This window comes from Vigna umbellata, chromosome 3 (genome assembly GCF_029865625.1).
Source record: "Vigna umbellata cultivar VRB3 chromosome 3, Vumbellata_1.0, whole genome shotgun sequence".
Classification (NCBI taxonomy): domain Eukaryota; kingdom Viridiplantae; phylum Streptophyta; class Magnoliopsida; order Fabales; family Fabaceae; genus Vigna; species Vigna umbellata.
The window spans coordinates 41,777,816-41,798,506 of NC_142167.1; the positions used below are offsets into that span (position 1 = coordinate 41,777,816).

The following is a 20,691-nucleotide window of genomic DNA, read 5'->3' on the forward strand; positions in this document are numbered from 1 at the left end:
TTTAGTAGGTTAGTTTAGATACAACTTAATGTGGGAGAAGTCAATACCAAATAAATTCTACAATAATTTAGTTTATGGGAAAATTATTATTTTTTATCTAAAATACTTTTTAATAATTTTTTTCGAATAAAGCTGAACACCATGTGATAATTGATAATTAGATACATTATCGTGTTTGATAATTTATTCTACATGAAAAATCGTTAGATCTTGTAAAATATAGTAATTATAATTTTTTTATCCTTGTAAAATTGGTTATAAAAAATTTATTGAATATTATTTATTTTCAGAATAATAAATGTTCAAAAATTATTTTCTTTTCTGTGACAAGTATATAATTTAATAAAAAATAGATAAATTTAGAAAGTATCCAGTTAAAAAATGACCTAGTGCTAAAATTTGAAAACAACAAAAATTTCTAAAAACATACGAAAATAAATTGCCGGAATAATTAACCAGAATTTATCCAATGAAAAGAGAAATAAAGAATCGCTGTTTGGTTGAACGAGTATCACACGGACAATTGAATAATGTAGTTTGTCGACAAAGCACTGGTAATCCTTGCTGACAATTTCTGCAACCTGACGCTATTGTAGTTGAATCCCGTTTCCAAGATGGAATAAATATTAAATTACACGTTACCAAAATATATTAGTCTTTAAAATTTTTTCTGTATACATTTTAGTTCACTGTGCCACCCATATTTCCTCGTGTCATAATCACGACAATAATGGAGTTGCAACTTTCTGCCACACATTCAGTATTTGGTGGCTCTACAATCTCTCTTTTGTCTGTGTCCCTCCTTCTCCATGAAAAAAAACGATGATAATATATGCAAACAAAAGTAGCAGTATAAGAGGTGAATATTGCACGTTAATTTTTGAAAAAATAATAACTAGAATTAATGTTGAATGCTACTGTTTCACAATGACAAAGGATCAGATAGTATAAGATTTTCTAGTGCCATGGTTTCATTCAATCTTTACACAACAAATTCAGATTTTATAATTTAATAAAAAATAATAACACTTAATTATATATCATGTGTTATGATAATTTAGAATCACTTGATAACTTTGATAAAACTATTTGAAAGAAGGGATTATTAGTTACAAACAAATTCATGCCTTATATGAATATAAATTTATATAAATTTATATACACAGATATCTCAATCTCAATTGGTTTGAGTTTTTTTTGAGGTTTGAGTTTTTTTTGAGGTGGTACCAAAAGTAAAATACGTGAGACTTTTGATGTGTTGTCCCTGCGTTACCTATCCATTTTTATTTTCCACTCCATTATGAACTTAAGCATGTTAATTTTATTATACTGAGAGAGATAAACATCATTCGGCTACTGTTATTCAGCATCCTCAGCCCAGACTGAAACAGGTAAGTAGGATCTCCAATCACACACCCAGCAATAAAAATCTTTTTTTGTTGTTGAACTCTTTGACTTTACATCAGAATGTGGAAGAAAATTTAGTTTGTTCCATGGGTTTTAGCAGATAAACTCAAAGAACTATGGATACTATAGCGAGCGTGGCATCAAGCGTGGCTGCACCCCTGCTGCGAAACATCACCTACGTGTTGATGTACAGCACTTACCTGACAGAGCTGGAAACGGAGATTAAGAGGCTGCAGAGTGAGGAGAAGGAAGTGAGGCACACGGTTGAAGCCGCCAAAAGGGGCGGTGAAGAGATCGAGGACACCGTGCGTGACTGGTTCGACAGAGTGCGTGCAGCTGTGGAGCAGGGGCAGGCATTCCTTGAGGAGGAAGAGAGGGAAAGGGTAGGATGTATGGACGTGTACTCGAAGTACACCAACAGCCAGAGAGCGAGAACCTTGGTGGAGATTGTGAGGGAGGTAAGGAAAGAGACGTTTGATCGTGTTTCCTATAGGCGTGCCTTAAGATGCAATGTTGGTCCAGCTGCAAGAGAGTATGTTGCTATTCAATCGAGATCTGTGATGTTGAATGATGTTGTGAAGATGCTGAAGGATGGTGGGGTGGACATTGTTGGAGTGTATGGAGTGGCTGGCGTGGGGAAAACTGCAATGGTGAAGGAATTGGCGTGGCAGGTTGAGAAGGATGGCTTGTTTGATGTGGTGGTGGTGGCCACCGTGACGGATTCGCTGGATGTGGGAAGGATCCGCAATGAGATTGCTGATGGGTTGGGGTTGAAGTTTGATGAGCTGACGGAGCTGGGGCGAGCGAGCCGGTTGCGCCAGAGGATTCAGCAGGAGCAGAGAATTCTTGTGGTGTTGGATGATTTGTGGGGGAAGCTTGATTTGACAAAGATTGGTGTGCCTTTTGGTGAGGACAACAAAGGTTGCAGATGCCAGTTGTTGGTCACATCCAGGAATCGTAATGTGTTGAGTTCTAATTTTGGGTCAGGGAAGTTTTGTAGGCTTGAGGTTTTGTCTGATGATGAAAGTTGGGAGTTGTTTGAGAAGAGAGCAGGGAATGCGGTTAGGGACCCTAGCATTCAATCAGTGGCCGAAAAAGTAGCGAAGAGCTGTGGTGGATTGCCACTTCTGATAGTCACAGTGGTGGAGGAATTGAAGAACAAGGATTTATATGCTTGGAAGGATGCGCTGGAACAGATAACAAGTTTTGAACTTGAAGGGTGTCTTTATTCTCCTTTGCGTTCTGCTATTGAGCTGAGTTACGACCATTTGGAAAGTCAGGAACTAAAAACTTTCTTCCTGCTTTTGGGTTCCATGGGAAATGGTTGTAGCACAAGAGATTTGTTGGTGTTTGGTTGGTGCCTGGGACTGCACAAACAAGTTGACTCATTGGCGGATGGGAGAAACAGACTCTACAAATTGATAGACAACCTGAGAGCTGCTTGTTTGTTACTTGATGAGGGGAAAAGAGATTCTGTCGTGGCGCTTGAGGTGGTTCGACATGTGGCTAACTCTATTGCGACAAGGGTCAAACCTTTCTTTACTGTGCAGAGAAACAAGGAATTTAAGTGGCCCAGAATGGATTTCTTAAGAAGTTGTCATCATATTTTCTTAGATTGGTGTTATATCCGCGAACTTCCTGAGGTGTTAGAATGTCCCAAGTTGAAGATACTCCAAATAAATAGTAAAGGAAACTATTTGAAAATCCCTGATGAGTTCTTTGTTCATATGAAAGAGTTGAAGGTGCTGAGTTTAGGAGGACTAAATTGTACTCCATCGCTCCCTCCGTCTCTCAGCCTCTTGACAGACCTCCAAGCATTGTATCTGTGTGAGTGCAAGCTGGAAGACATAGCTACTGTCGGGGAAATTACAAGTTTAGAGATTCTCAACTTAGAAAAATCTGAGCTTAAAGAGCTTCCGGCAAAAATAGGCGGGTTAAGTAATCTTCGGTTGCTAGATTTGACCGATTGCCCAACACTAGGAGGAATTCCTGGCAACGTGATTTCGAGGTTGACAAGCTTGGAAGAGCTTTACATGGGAAACTGTGATGTTCAATTGGAGGCTAAGGAAAGCAAAAGCCAAAACAATGATTCGAGTCTAAGTGAGTTAAAGCATTTGAACCAAGTAACAATTTTGAATGTCCAGATAGAAGATACTTCAGTTTTCCCAAGAGACATGCTTAGCTTTGGGAGACTAGAAAGCTACAAGATTTTGATTGGGGATGGTTGGAAATGGTCTGGGATGGAGTCTGAGAATTACAAAACTTCAAGACTTCTGAAGTTAAATTCGGGTGCAGACCCAACCATTCTAAAGGACTATGGGATAAAGATGTTGATGAATAAGGCTGAAGAGTTGTATTTAGCTGAACTCAAAGGTGTTCGAGAAGTACTCTACGAATTGAATGATGAAGGGTTTTCGCAATTGAAGCATCTCTGCATCCTAAACTGTGCTGAAATGGAGAGCATTATTGGACCAACGGAGTGGGCTTATAGTGATCATGCCTTCCCAAACTTGGAATCATTGATCCTTCACAATCTGATTAACATGGAGAGGATATGCAGTGACCCCCTTCCAGCACAGGCCTTTAGGAAACTACAAGTTATCAAAGTAAAGGATTGTGATAGGATGGAGTTTGTTTTCTCGCATTCCATGGTTAAACACCTTTCTGAACTTGTTGAGATTGAGATTTCTGAATGCAAATCTATGACCAATATCTTATCTGGGCAAAGACAAGAGGATGCTGATGCTGGACAAACCAACATGATCAGGCTCATCAACTTGCGTTCACTTACTCTACAATGCTTACCTTCCCTTGTTAGTCTCTCTCCTGACTCAAGTACTGAGGCTTCTGAAAACGGCAATGGTTTCTCCAGTCAACTTTTTAGTAACAAGGTACAAATACGACTTGTTCTTTATTTTCCAGACTTATAGCGGTTAATGCATTTGAAATTTTTATATTTCTACTTTTCTTTCTGATATGGATACCATTAACTTTGAAGAGAGGAGCAGTGCTAATAAAAGAACATATATGAATTTTTTAATGGAACAAAGAATGTCGATCACTTTTATAATGATAATCTAACTGGTATATATAACCTTTGCAGGTTGAATTTCCGAACCTGGAGACCCTGAAGCTGTATTCAATCAATATCCAGATGATATGGATTAATCACCATCATTCTTACTTTGAAAACTTGACCTCTTTGACAGTAGATGGATGTGAACGGTTGACATATATTTTCTCATACCCTGTGGCTGTAAAACTTGTCAAGCTTCAACATCTTTTACTTAGTTCATGCAAATTCGTAGAAAAGATATTTGTGCCGGATGAAAACTTGGGTCACATTCATCATTTTAGAAAATCCACTCAAACAGAATTGGTGAGCATTTTAAATTGTTTCAAGTTTTTCTTTAGGTTAATTCTTAGACTTATTCTTAGCATTCAATTGTGAAGCCTGAAGCATGTTATTAACTGTATGATATAGGTTCCAATTTTCCCCAACCTGGAGACATTTGTGATTTCTCAGATGGATAATTTGAAGGCAATATGGCCAGCCCTACTCCCTCAAAATTCGTTTTGTAAACTGAAAAAGATGGAAATCACATCCTGCAACAATCTCTTGAATGTGTTCCCATGTCATGTGCTAGACAAATTACAAAGCCTGGAATCACTGAATGTATGGAAGTGTATGGCATTGGAAGTTGTATATGAAATTGATGGTATAAACACAGAGCAAGAAGGTAGCAGTCAAGAAGGGCTAGACATTCCACTGAGAACATTATCTTTGGGTAATTTACCAAAGCTAAAGCATTTGTGGAATAAGGATCCTCAAGGAAATATCAAATTTCAAAACCTGTTTATGGTACAAGCTTCTAAATGTCAAAGTCTAGAATATGTGTTTCCACTGTCTCTGGCCAAAGACCTTCTGCATCTCCAATTCCTTGAGATAAGTGATTGTGGTGTAGAGGAAATTATTGCAAGTGATAAGGGAGGGATAGGGGCAGCTCTTGGGTTTGTTTTCCCAAAATTAGTATCCATAAAATTTTTTAATTTGCCAGACCTTCGATGCTTTTGTGATGGAAATCACAACCTCAGATTTCCATTGTTGAATCAATTTTTTGCTGTTGAATGCCCAAGAATGGAGACTTTCTCTCGGGGAATTTTAAGGGCATCGATCCTTAGAAAAATACATTTGACTCGGAAAGGAGATCAGTGGTACTGGCAAGGTGACCTTAATACAACTATAAGAAAGCTTTTCAATAGAGGTACGCAAGTTTTAATCAGAATTCTAGATTTTTAATTGCAATTCCTACATCTATGGTTGCAATTCCTATATCATGTTTTGTTGCGTATGCAGATCCCCAAACATGATCAAGCATTTTATAGAATTCGAAGTCTAAAGTAGCAAATTCTTTGCTTGCACTTTTACAATACGAAGTCGTGGTTCCACATGAAATCATTGGGTGCCTTTCACAAAAAGTAATTGGTGAATGATTCCTTTCACAAAGTTCTTTAGTTGTCTGAGATGGATTGGAAAGTGAAGTTTGATGTTGATTATCTTTTCTTGCCTACTTTATGAATTATAAAGTTTAGTTCTGGTGGAGCATGTTAGGAAGTTGTGCTTTGATGAAGGGACCGAGATTATCACATAAAAAAGGCCATGGAGAAGTAAGAGACACAGAACATGAGGAGAAAATTTTCTCAGTATATATGGCTGTTTTGGACGTATAGGTAATATAGGTGTCACAAGAAACGGCATCACAGCGACAAGCGCTAGAAAAATTAGATACCATTATTTCAGAAGTGATAGTACAGGATCATTATGCCAGCAAAAGTTTGAGATATTTCTGTTGAAAATTCTGTACTAATCTTATATATCAACATTATACATTATTTTTATGTCTTCGTATTCTTATCTTGCCTCAAAAGTTGAGGGACATCTCATCAGTGGATAACAAATTAGACAATCTTAATGATGATACTGATTCAGGCAAAGCACTTCCAGAATAAAATTTCGGAGGGTTTGGCTCAATTTTTCCTCATTCAGCATAAGAATACCAGAGGACATCCAAGTCTCTTGAATAAACTTAAATTTAGACATCTATTAATAATTTTGTTTAAATCTTATTTTATTAGTTTGAGTCTAGTAATATTTAGTTTGATTTTGATAAAAATAAAGTAAAAATAGGTAGTTTTGATTTTTCATTTATCTAGGTACAGTACTATTTTATTTTGTTGATATAAGATAGAGAAAAATTAACTAGTTGTTTTTATTTTGAGCCAATTATATTTTGTTTTTAGATTTTTTTTTATATTTGGCCGAAGACCTTATTTGCACCTATTTAAAGGGTGTCAAGGTTCAATGAAAATAACCACAATGGATTGAAGAGTCCAATTATTTATGTCACATTTATTTTCTACAAAGTGGTATCACAAATTTATGATCTAAGTAGCGAGAGAAAAAAAAAAGAGAAAGGAAAGAGTCGAACACCATGAAGGAAAGTAGGTGCTTTACAATACAAGAAAAGCACTGGCACTGATTGCTGGCGAACAATTACCGACGGCCTCAATTCCATCGGTAATGCATTGGTGACATAACTTACTAATGGACGGTGGCCATAGATAATGTTCATGATTGTTTAAGCTCCAAAATTGGGGTATTCGTTGACACCTTTCCCCAATTTTCCTCCCCTTTCTTCTCGTCTCAAGCCTCCTCCTTCCTTTCGCTTCCCTATTCTATTGGTGCCTTCCATTGTGTTTCCTTCTCAATAGCGGTTTGAAGAGTGATTTTGAGGCAAGTGGGGGTTGGTTGGTTGATGTCGGTTTGGGGTTCTTTGGCTTAGTTTGAAGATGGCAGTTTAGGGGTTCTGCGCCTAGGTTCGTTGAGGTTGGTTTAGTGGTTCAACGGCTGCGTTTGTTGACGCTAGTTTTTATTAAAGTGAGGGGCAAAAGAGGAAAAACCACATAACATTTTAAACGTTATGTTGCACTTTGATAAGAGAGAGAAACACACTTCAAAGATCTGAGAGTTAGAGAGAAGGCAGAGAGCGCCACCCTCGCGCTAGGGTTTCACACCACCACACTGACCGGAGAAGCACACAACTGACCGGAGCAATGGAGCACAACATAGAGAGAAAAACAGAGACACTCACAAGGTACTGAATTTCAAACTTTTTCACATTAACCAATTCTGAATGTTTTTACAATATTTATAAATCTGAACAATAAACTGTTTTTTGTTTTGTTTACATTCTAACACTCCTCCTAAACAAAACACTGAAAGAAACTTCGAATATACGTGAAACCCTCTTTTCCATCGATTGAATCTGTGAAAACTCCATCTCTTTTGATTTTTAGCTATTTCCACCGATTAAAGTCGGTAAAAACACCTCCTTTCGAGCACACACACACTTTTCACTTTTCACCGATTAAAATCGAAGAAAACTCCTCCTAGATCGATCTTCCTCTCTCCGATGAAAACCCTAAGTTTTCAACTCCTTCCTGTTGTGATCTTCGACGATCTCAGCTCGCACCATTCCAATCTACTTTCTGAGTTTCAAAAAGTGTTCACCTTTAAGGGCTTTGGTGAGTATATCTGCTAGTTGGTCTTCGGATCTGCAGTGTACAACCTCCAATCTCCTGCTACTGACCTGTTCCCTGATATAGTGAAATCTGGTCTCGATATGTTTGCTCCTATCGTGAGATGTAGGATGCTTAGCAAGGTCTATGGCTGACTTGTTGTCTACCAATAGTCTTACCCTCCCAGATAGTTCAACCTTCAACCCTTCTAACAAGAATCCCAGCCAAGTTGCTTGACAAGTAACTTCACAGGCAGCTATGTATTCTGCCTCACATGATGACAAGGTAACCACTGGTTCCTTTCTAGAACTCCAGGAAATAGGAGATCCTCCCATGAAGAAAATATACGCTACAGTGCTCCTTCTGTCTATCTTATCTCCACACCAATCTGCATCTGAGTAAGAAGTAATTTGTACTTCTTCTCCAGCCTCTCCTCTTCTTAGTAGAATTCCATATGAGTGTGTACTCTTTAAGTACCTCAGTATCCGTTTGACAGCATTCAAATGTGATACTCTAGGACACTCCATGTACCTGCTTATCACTCCAACACTATAGCTCAAATCAGGCCTGGTGTTACAGAGATATCTAAGACTTCCAACCATTCTTCTGTAAGTTGTTGGATCAACAACTTCCTCTTCTGGCTCTTTCTCTAGCCTTAACCCTACTTCTGCGGGGGTGTTTGTTGCATTACAATCAGCCATCTCATACTTCTTTAGTAGGTCTAGGACATACCTGGACTGATGCATTACTATTCCACTCTCAATCTTAGTAAACTCAATTCCAAGAAAATAACTGAGTCTTCCAAGGTCACTCATTTCAAACTCCCTTTGCATTTCAGTTTTGAAGACTGAAATCAACTCTTCACAACTTTTAGTGACTAACAAGTCGTCCACATATAGATACACAATCAACTTCTCAGTTCTGCCTTTGTGTTGACAGCACTGTACATATACCCCGTGTTCTGAAACACATTTTTCAAAGCCAATATTGCCCATTAACCTATCAATCCTCTGGTTCCAAGCCCTTGGAGCCTGTTTAAGCCCATATAGATCTTTCCTCAATATATATACTTTGTCCAGCTGCCCTTCAACCTCAAAGCCTAGTGGCTGTGTAACATAGACTTCTTCTTCAAGCTTTCCATTTAGGAAAGCTGACTTCACATCCAACTGATGTAAGGTCCAGTGAAACTTAGTGGCTAAGGACACCACTAATCTGATTGTCTCAACTCTGGCCACAGGAGCAAATACCTCTCCATAATCCAATCCAGCCTTCTGTAGAAATCCTTTAGCAACCAACCGTGCCTTGTATCTCACAACAACACCTTGTGGGTTTATCTTTGACTTGTAGACCCACTTCAATGTTATAGGTTTCTTTCAAGAAGGTAACTCCATCAATTTCCAAGTCTGATTTCTTTCTATAGAGTAAATTTCCTCCTGCATAGCCTTATACCACCTCTTATCCTTCACGGCCTCCTCAAACTCAACTAGTTCAGCCTCTGCAATTAGTGCATAGTCCACAAAATGTCCTTCTGATGTGAGAGTAGCCTCATAGGATAAGTCAAAGTCCCTTAGGTGAGTTGGCAAGTTAGTAACACGTTATGATCTCCTTCTACTATCATTATTCCCATCTTTCTCAGTCTCAACTACAGTAGTTTCATCTTCCAAAGTGATGATTGATGTCCCCTGCCTAGTTGCTTCCCACTCCCAAACTCTAGTCTCATCAGCAACCACATCCCTACTGATGCAAGCTATCCCTGATGCAGGGTTATACAACTTATACCCTCTAGTGGAGTGATAGCCAACCAAAATCAGAGGCACTCCCTTGTCATCCAATTTTCTCCTCAGCTGATCTGGTATATGTTTATAGCACATAAAACCAAAGATCTTTAGATGTTTAACATCTAGTTTCATCCCTGTCCAAGCTTTTTCAGGTGTCAAACCATCCAGTTTCTTTGTTGGGGACAAATTAAGTATGTAGGTGGCTGTCAAAACTGCCTCTCCCCACAGAAAGTTAGGTAATTTCTTACTTTTTAACATGCATCTAACCATATTCATTATGGTTCTATTCTTCCTCTCTGTTGCACCATTGTGTTGTGGTGTATAGGGAGGGGTAATCTCATGCGCAATCCCCTCACTCTCACAGAAATTTCTGAATTCAATGGAGGTATACTCTCCTCCTCCATCTGTTCTCAACACCTTCACTTTCTGTCCACATTGCCTTTCCACAAGATTTCTAAATTTCTGAAATACCTGCAACATTTCTCCCTTTCTTTTAATCAAATAGACCCAGCACTTTCTAGTCCAATCATCAATGAATAGCAGAAAATATCTGTTACCTCCAGGTGTCTCCACTTGAATAGGACCACAAACATCTGAATAGATCACCCCTCGTTTCCCTGTAGATTTCTGGGGTAAACATTTTTGAAAACTACCCCTAGTTTGTTTGCACTAAATGATTCTTTGCAAACAGTTTCTGGAATTTCTACCCTAGGCAAGCCATTCACCATATTTTTCTGGCCTAATAGAGACAAATCTTTAAAGTTTAGATGCCCATACCTTAAATTCCACAGTCATTCCTCCTTACTTTCTGATGTAGTGAAACATTGGTGATTTACTGCACTCATTACTACTCTAGAAGTTTTGTTCTGTGATATTTTAGCTTGCACAATGATCCTCTTGTGTTTATTGAAAATGCTGAGACTATTATTCTCCATTTTCATCACATATCTCTTCTGTTGTAATTGTCCCAAGCTCAGCAGATTAGTTTTCACCCTTGGTACATACAGTATCTCTTCAATTATAACTTCTTTTCCCTCTGCATCTCTTAGAACAACCATGCGAGATCCCTCTGCATTCAAACTTCTATCATCAGCAAACCGAATCTTTCCTTGAGTAGCCTCTAGTATTTTCACAAACCATTCTTTCCTCCCTGTCATGTGGGTGGAACACACAGAATCTAGGTACCACACAGAATTCTCAGATGAATCATCCTCAGTTTTAGCCATCAACATTACTGTCTCTGAATCTGATTCCTCCTCTTGAGCCATATTGGCCCTTTTCTTAGGTTTATTCTTAGCTCCTTCACCTTTCCAGCACTCTTTGGCATAATGCCCAAGTTTCTGGCAATTATAACACTTGACTTTCTTTTTATCAAATTTCCATTCTCTATTTGCATTCTTCTAATTTCTCACCTTTCCTGATTCACTGGACTCTTCCCCTTGCTGGTCTTGTGAATCTTTCACTTTCTTGCCTCCTTACCTACCTTTCTTAAACCCTTTCCTACCTTTTATCTGTGATCTGGCCTGTAGGGCTTGCTCATGACACTGCTTGCACTCATTGATGCGAAATTCATGAGTCTCTAATGAGTGCAACAGTTCCTCAATCTCCATGGTTTCCTTCATTCGAGTCTCCTCAATTGCAACCACAACATTATCAAATCTGGATGATAGAGTTCTCAAGATCTTGTCAACAATGTACTCATCATATATCCCATCTTTATAAGCCCTCATTTTATTCACCAATTATTGTACCTTATCAAAGTACTCAGCCACGGTTTCACTCTCATCCATGACTAGAATTTCAAATTGTCTTCTTAGCGCCTGCAATTTCACCTTTGTGTTTCTGTCTCCATCACCATAGGTCTTCACTAGGATGTCCCATACCTCCTTAGCAGTAGCAGCCTTAGAGATCTTGTTAAAGATCTTTAGGCTGACACACTGATATAGCAAAAATCTTGCCTTCTTGTCCAATTTCACTTGCCACTTGTAATTCTTTTTCTCTTCTTCAGTAGCCTTGTCACTCAACTCAGGCAAACCATCTTCTATCACCTCTTAAACATCCTGGAAACCAAACATAGTTGGCATTTTGATGCGCCAGTCATCAAACTGCTTCCCATCAAACACTGGTAGTGGTCCTTGTAATCCTCCAAATCCTGCCATCCTTTCTTATTGAGTTCTTGTAGTTTCTTTGATTTTCAACCACCCAAAGAAACCTTCTTTCTACTCCTCTGGATACACACAATTCCATATCACACACCAGGAACAAAACAACATGAACCTATGTTCTTGATACCATATTAAAGTGAGGGGAAAAAGAGGAAAAACACAATAACGTTTTGAACGTTATGTTGCACTTTGATAAGAGAGAGAAACACACTTCAAAGATCTGAGAGTTAGAGAGAAGGTAGAGAGAGCCACCCTCGCGCTAGGGTTTCACACCACCACACTGGCCGGAGAAGCACACAACTGGCCGGAGAAGCACACAACTGACCGGAGCAATGGAGCACAACACATAGAGAAAAATAGAGACACTCACAAGGTATTGAATTTCAAACTTTTTCACATTAACCAATTCTGAATGTTTTTACAATATTTATAAACCTGAACAATAAACTGTTTTTTGTTTTGTTTACATTCTAACAGTTTTGAGGTTCTATGGCTAGAGTTCGTGATTGGATTGTGGTTGTGGCACGAGGGGTCATGCTTCATAGATAGCGTGAGGAGGGCATTTGTGAATACATTGTTTAAATGTGTATTTGTTAAACATAAAAAAGGGGGAGATTGTTAAAAACCAAATCGTGTATATGAACAAACGATCTAATGTTTTGAAGTTTAATCAAATAACATTAAAACGGGTTAAAAGATCAGAAAGCAATCTAGAATAAAAACGTAGAGCCAAAAAACCCAAATAAACAAAACTAGAACCTGAACCCAATATTAGAAAACATAGCAAAACACTTAGGTCCTAGATTTAGAAAAACATCTAGGCTAGAACAACCAGACACTTGACCGGACGATGTTTTGTCTAAAAGTGTTTGAGAGAGAACTGAGTTAAACACTCATTGCTTAAGATACCTGAACTAGGTATTTAATTCTCTCGAAAAACGAAAACAAGTCAAGACAAGGTTGTTGATATGGGGAGCTAAACCTACCCTTTATATTTATGTTTTTATGATGAACAAAAGAATGGTTTTATAGTTTCTTACACAACAAATGACATAACAATTGCTTTATCTTAATTGGTTTTATATGATTCAAAGATAAAAGACATAGGTAAATGAAAACCAAAAAATTATAAAAAGAACAAAGAAATTATTTTAATCTAACCTCATAATCCATAATGAAATTATTACAAAATCAACTACAAGCCTTCCATGGATAAAATGAATGGATGAGAAAAAAGTGGAAAGAAAGTGGTGGACATGGTGGATGAAAGTTGTACAAAATTAAAGTGGATAAGGGTTTCCTTTCATGCTTCCCATTGGTTTCTTTATATATAACTTGATTTGGGCTTGAGTTTTGAATTTTCTATTGCTAAAATCTATTTTATGATAATGTAATATCTCCAAAATAATTAATAGATTTGATCAATTTTAAATATTTTAAAAATATTTTATGTTGATAATTTATAATTAAATAAAAAATATTTAATAAATTAACAACAATTGAATTTTGTCCAATTTTTCAATTCAGCCTTTGCAATCACGCAATTGAAATTTGCAGAGAAATCCTAATATATCAGTATTTTCATTTTAGTCCCTCTTGTTTGACCAACTTTGATTATTTCACTAGACTTTGACTACATGTTGTATTGACAATCATTTTAAGGGCTTACATCATGGGTCCATGGTTAGGCTTAATTTTAGTTTCCTTGTTTCTAATATAAAAATAATCTAGAATTGTATAGGTTTTTTTTGCACATTCTTTGGGTCTTGTATTTATGGACCAAACTTAATGTCAGGCTAGTTATGCTATCAGCCGAGTTCTTATGCTCTTGTTCGAGCTCCCCTATTTCCAATTGTAATCCCCTACTTCCAATCGGGTTCCCCTACTTCCAATCGGGCTCCCTTACTTCTCGTTGGGTTCCCCTGCTTCCAATCGGGCTCCCTTACTTCCAATCGGGCTCCCTTACTTCCAATCGAGCTCCCCTACTTCTAATCGGGCTACCTTACTTCTAGTCTGGCTCCCTTGCTTCCACTTGGGTCTCTTGCTTCCAATTAAGCTCCTCTACATCCAATCGAGCTCTCATGTTTTATTTGAGCTCCCATGCCAACGTGTTCCCTTGTTCCATCTGAGCTCTCATGACCAACATAATAAGCTCCTTTTTGCATGACAAGTTCTCATGCTTCATGTAGAGCTGATTGTCCTGCTACCAAGCTCCATATTGATTTTCGGGCTGCCAAGCTCCATTCTGATTATCCAGTTATCTAGTTGTGTACAAGAGATTGACCATCCTTTTATAACATCTAACGTTTAGCACATTACACACATAGGTAAAAGCATATAATGCGTGGCGTGTCACTTGTCCATTATTCAATGAATCACAACATGTAAATAGGCGGGTGGTGGAAATCATTTAGCCAAGTAATGAATGCATACTTATGCCCACATTTTAGGTTTAATTTAAAATTTTTGATTGAATTTGTGTTTAAATAATTTATTTGAATAAGACATGTGACAATTGAACTTATTAAGTTTAGGAATTAAAAAGTGATTGTTAGTTGCATAAATTATTTCTGGATATTCTAATGTTTGTTGATGTAACAGAAGTTAAAATTTGATTCATTCAAAGCTTGAAATTAAATGGTATAAATTACAAAATAAGGCTAAAAGTAGTTTATTCTAGAAAGAAATATACAAAGAGTTAAATGCAACCCTAGTTTTCATTTATACTCACATTTTTTAGCATTAGGCCACAAAATTAGTCTTTACTACTACACCCCTGATTTCCCTATTCCACACCCCTTCTATCACTCATAAAATCAAACTCAGATGATGAAACATGGCATAATCCCCAACTTATGACTCAAGCTAATGAGATGCTAACATTTGGGAGAATCCTTGACTAAACCAATTGGCCAACCAGAGGCTACCACATCATCATCTTCTTCATTCCCAAACCAGAAACCCTAATCATCAAACCACCATCAGTAACAACGCTGTCAGATGCTGTCAACCACCGTTGCCGATGATTTTCCATCCTTGCACACCTTCCATCTTCATCCACCACAACTTGGCCACCAAGAGCCACCGTATTTCATCGGGCCAACACAATCTCACCCATTGTTCGAACACAATCCTCAGGCTTCATTTTTCACAACATTCACCTTCGCAACCACTATGAGCACCTCAGGTTCGTTCCTTCTCCTCGCAACCTACAAAATCATAATTCCAAAATAGTAGAACCCACACACAGATCAAGAAACCATCGCGAAGTTGTTCATCTTCATCGAACAACCACCATTGCTTCACCACACTTGCAGAAACTAGAAACCACGGAGTAATAAAATTGCCACCAGCCTAGAGCACCAAAACTGTGAAACCATTTTCTTAAACAACAAACATCTGTGAATCGCAACTCCTTATAGAAAAATCCCAATTTGAAACCCTAAATCAAAATTGCGATGCATCAAAAGACAATACCTGACCATCGTCTTCCATAAGGCATGTAACACCTGTAACAGAGTGCCACGAGTTAATTAAAAAATTCAAAAATTTTGCCAATTTTATTTTTCGTTTATATAACATTGCAGAAACGAAAACCTCAAATGTTCAAATGTCTTATAACATAAGTTCAAACCTTACAATTATTGAAATCCATTATTCAAAATATAAAATAACTTTAAAACGTAATAAAATCCCAGCAGCAAATAATTTTCATTTCTCTTGTCGCGCTACTCCAGTCCTGCTTAATCTACAAAGTCATCTACTCCCATACAAGTACGCCCATTACAAGTGGAATTACAACCACAACAAGAAAGGGTGAGTAACTAGGAATATAACATAGCATACAATTCAAAATGTAAAATAATTGTTACCAATGAGAAGCATTAAAGCTTTGAAGAGATTTTGATATGATGAAGTTAAAGCGTTGAAGAATTAATTACAAACTAAGTTAAAGCATTTTTGTTGTAGATACTTTGTACTAGGCTTAGCTCTCATAATTTGTAAACCAAAAGAGGTATTGTAGTTTGATGTTTAACATAGCTATCTTGTGAAAATAATCGATTACCTCGAAGGATAATTGATTATCATGTGAAAGATAAGAAAATACTTCAATTCGGCAATAATTGATTATCTCTCAGAATAATCGATTATCACCGAAAAATATAACTGACCAATGTTCACAGATAATCATTTACTACTTGGGATAATTGATTATCACTTTAGACAATCGATTATCCTAGAAGTTGTGAGCTGTCTTTTCAGCTTTTGACCTAGCTCAAACCTTGGGCTATATATAATGTTCGTCCAAATTCTTAAAAGGTTACTTAAACCATTACAGAACACAGAGAATAGTTTGAGGAAACTCTAAGTGTTTAAGAAAGCTTGAGGTTCGGTGGTTGAGGAAGAATGAGGAAACTCTAAGTGTTTAAGAAGCTTTACTTGGCGTGTCTAAGTTGGAAATGGTTCTCTACCAAGCATAATCAAGTTTTTCATTACCTCGCATGTTGAAGGAATGTGTTTTTTCATCTCTTATCGGTTAAGAGAGGTGTTTTCTAATCCATCTTGGATTCATTCCATACTGTATTTTGAACTACATTTTAGTAAAATGTTAATCACTCTTTTTAGAAGGATTAACAACTAAATGTAAAATCCTTTTATTCGAACCAATACAAAAATTACTTGTGTGAATCTTCTCATCCTTACTATATTTTATTTATTTCCAACAAGGAAATTTTTAAAGGAAATCAATTTTTTTAATTAGAACCAATTCACTTTCACCTCTTGGTTTGGCCAGAACATGCTCTTAAACATTCCGCTACGTGATAATGATTCCAACAATAACAACAACCGTATTAATAACAATAATAATAACAATAACAACAGCAACATAATAATAATAATAATAATAATAATAATAATAATAATAATAAGAATAATAATAGCAATAACAAAAACAATTATAATATTAATAACAACAATAATAATAACAATAATAATAAAAAAATAACAATAATAATAAAAGTAATAAATAATAATAACACCAATAAGAATAATAATAACAATAAAAACAACAACAATAATGATAACAACAATATTAATAATAAAATTACAATAACAATAATAAATACAATAACAATAATAATAATAATAATAAAAATAATAATTGTATGGGTGTATAGTATAGACCGAAAAGTTAACACTCAGGACCGTTCGGTCCATCTGCTACATCAACAATGGTCGATCATGTTAAATGGTTAAATGATTTTATTGATGTTGGGCCATAATTGAGCCGGCGTTTAAGTTATTATTGGGCCAATAATGTAGTAGAAGATAAAATAAAAGTAGAATGATTAAAAGATATTAATTAAAGTAGTGTCTGTATTGATCTAGAAATTTCGTATTCGGGGTTATCCTAACATTATAATAATCATCAAATTTCAAGTAGAAAATGGTGGATTATGTCGTGAGGAGTAGTAGGAGGTCCTAATCTATGAGTTATTCCTTGGCCATAGGTGGTTGACGAACTAACCTTGTGTGACAGCTTGGGTAGGTAAGTTGTTTCACCACTACAAGTGCAAAACTCGCTAGAGTTTGACATCAATACATTTAAATGGATGCTCAGGTCTAGAATAAATGGTTGTATACCATAGGATTTGGTTTATATATATGGGTTAACATCTTTATTAATGTTATATAACAACTCTTGATACGTTAGCTTGCCCTTTATTTCTGTTTATTTATTTGTGTTTTTTTTTGTTTGTGATGATCATTTAATGGTGTGAGTAGATGAAGATATTTCAATTGATCATGTATAAGCAGACATGGTGAAGGTTAGAAATAAGGAATTTTACGCTTTTTTTAGAAATGTAAGATCTTTTATGTATATATTTAGTGTTATAGTCATGTGTGAGATAATTATAATAGCCCCATCTACAGTTTTATCATTATTAATTTATATATGTACAAAAAACAAGCGAACTAATATGAGTAAAAGAAAATTCTCATAGCCTTTGTATTAAGTTTATGAATGATAAGTAATAATATATTACACAAACCCAGAATTTAAAAATTATAATTTTTTATAGGACATTTAAAATTTTTAATATTTAAATATGCAGATCAAACCAATCTTATTTTTCTTATTTTTACACATTAAAATATATAGGTAAGTTGGTCAATATAAAAAATATGTATAAAACACAACACGATTTAACAAACATTATATATGTATAGAGAAAGACGTGCATGAGAGAGACAGACGTGCATGCGGAGAAAATATCAAATTTTCGTAACAATTAATTAAAGTATCATGAATTGCACTTCCTCTTCTCAGTTTAAGGGGCTTTGGAATATTTCAAAAAGAATATACCACTTTTTGAAACAAATTTATTAAAATAATTTAATTTTGTCATTAAAAGCATTAGTTGGATTGAGATAAAAGGAATAATAGATTTGAGGGTAATTTCGTAAAAAAAAATTATTGAAATATGAAAATGATTGTCCATTAAAAATCACATAAGCAATTTTGTCATTAATTATTTTTATAGTCATTAGCATTTGTAAGTTATTATAAAGAGGAGAAGAAATTAAGATCTTCACAAAATTATTTTAGTTAAATAAAATTCGTAATCAATTATTTTTACTTATAACTGTTTTATCTTTATTTATTGATATGTAAAAAAGAGAACTAACCCATATTAATAAAAGAAAAATCTCATATCACTTGTATTAAGTTTTTGAATGATAAATAATTAAGAATATATTACACACAACCCACAATTTAAAAAATATAATTCCCTGATAGGATAATTAAAATTTAAAATAATTAAATATGTAGATAAACCGAGGAAGAGAGACGTGCATGCGGAGGAAAGATCACATGGTTTTCTACTAAACATAAAAAAATTTCGCAACAATTAAAGTAACATAAATTGCACTTTCTCTTCTCAGTTTAAGGGCTTTGGAATATTTAAAAAAGAATACACCCTTTTTTGAAACAAATTTATTAAAATAACCTAATTCTTGTCATTAAATGCATTATTTGGATTGAGATAAAAGGAGTAATTGATTTGAGCATAAATTCGTAATAAAATTAATATTTGATTGAAATATGAAAAGAATTGTCAATTTTAATCACCTTATATGGTTAAAAATGCATGGTAACGGTGTAAGTACGTTTTCTTTATTTAAAAAAAATACATTTTTCGAATTAAAAAGATTCTAAACTAGAGGATCCACAATGTGTTTCCTTCATTGAAGCCACAAAATTGTATTAAATAAAAGAACTAAATTAAATAACAACCAAGCACTTGAGCCCCGAAGTGAATTCAAGATTCCACGATGTGAACACGAAGAGAAAAAGACTTACATGCTTAGGTTCTCTAAATATATTAATGTAAAAAGTATAAAAATAAAATTATTTGGAATATTTGAAAATTGTGATTAATGTTTTCGCGATGATAAATATTACACTCATAAGAGTTTTTCTATATTTAAAAGGAATTAATAGAATAAATTCTTTAAATATAGTGTCAACTGTTTACAGTTTCAATACATGTGTACAAAAATTAACAAGGGAGCGTATTCTTATAAATGATTTCATACCAATTATTTTGTTTATATAAACCCTTGGCCTCATATTTAATCATAATATCAACAACAAACCTAAATTTATCGTTATTCGTGTTGCTGTTCTGTTTCGGTGATGGCTAAGATTTCTTTCACTTTGATTTTCACTTATGCCCTGATCATTACAGGTATATACAACAACTTTTGTATATTTTATTATTATTATTCAAGTTGTAGTCGTGTTGTGAAACAAATGCAGTAAACTAATGGTTCTATCAGCATAGTTTTATTAATGCCTGTGATGATCTCTATGTCTCTGTATCTTTGTGAAGAACATATTTACTCTTATTTTTCTTTCATTTCCTTTAACATTATCATAGCTTTTTCAAGAACAAGTGGAGCAATGCCAGAAAAACCGTGTATACTACTATTGAATCCAAATTACTGCAACCTCAGTACGTGTCGTATGGAATGTGAGGAACAATATCACGGAACTGGATATTGCGTTGACGTATATCCTCACAAATGTGTTTGTGCATACTCTTGCTCTCATTAGAAGGACATGTTCTAATGTTTAATTTGGAATACCAAAGAATAAGAAAATAAAATGATTTCTACTGTTACTTTATACTATTAACAGTTGAAGCTTTGGTGTAGTATGTCCATATTTTATTCTTCCACGAAGATATAGAAAAGTACTTAGCCAATGATTTCTAAGCATACAACGTTGAACAGTAGAATTAATGGGGAAAATAAGTGTTGACAACGAGAAAGGACATGCATAGTCTTCTTTCTTCCTACCTTTTTTCCTGAATTCAGATCAGTATTAAGACATAATAATAAAAGAGTTTAACAAAAATAGATTTGATTTAACTGGTACATTCGATACATAATCAATTCAAATTTGAGAACACCATCATTTTAATAATCCATTTAGTACAGAGAAAATAAATAAAATAGAAAAAGTAGTCGAAATATGAGATTTTGAATTGAAAACCAAATGAAGTGAAAAAGGAAAAAGAAAATAAAAGAAGAGAAACAGATAAGAAAATTATATGGTTGAAATAAAATAAATAAATACTAAAATAAATATTGATATTTATTATTTTTAAAATTAATAAAAGTAAATATTATTATGTTTTGCAAATGTAATTTATTATTAACATTTAATTATTTTTTATTACTAACAGTAT

General features: G+C 35.1%; 1 protein-coding gene and 1 long non-coding RNA gene across 2 annotated transcripts; both read left to right on the plus strand.

Annotated features, from left to right (window-relative positions):
• The first annotated feature begins 1,214 nt into the window (after positions 1-1,214).
• On the plus strand, positions 1,215-6,320 carry LOC124846320 (disease resistance protein At4g27190-like). The gene is made up of 5 exons (XM_088110963.1): positions 1,215-1,391; positions 1,508-4,298; positions 4,511-4,786; positions 4,892-5,672; positions 5,765-6,320. Exons 2-5 carry the CDS (start codon positions 1,524-1,526, stop codon positions 5,776-5,778), a joined length of 3,846 nt encoding a protein of 1,281 aa, XP_087967089.1. The 5' UTR covers positions 1,215-1,391; positions 1,508-1,523; the 3' UTR covers positions 5,779-6,320.
• Positions 6,321-19,163: 12,843 nt separating this feature from the next.
• LOC148202507 (uncharacterized) lies at positions 19,164-20,126 on the plus strand. Its single transcript, XR_015784683.1, has 2 exons — positions 19,164-19,686; positions 19,879-20,126. It is a non-coding gene; the product is annotated as an uncharacterized LOC148202507 (long non-coding RNA).
• Positions 20,127-20,691: the final 565 nt, after the last annotated feature.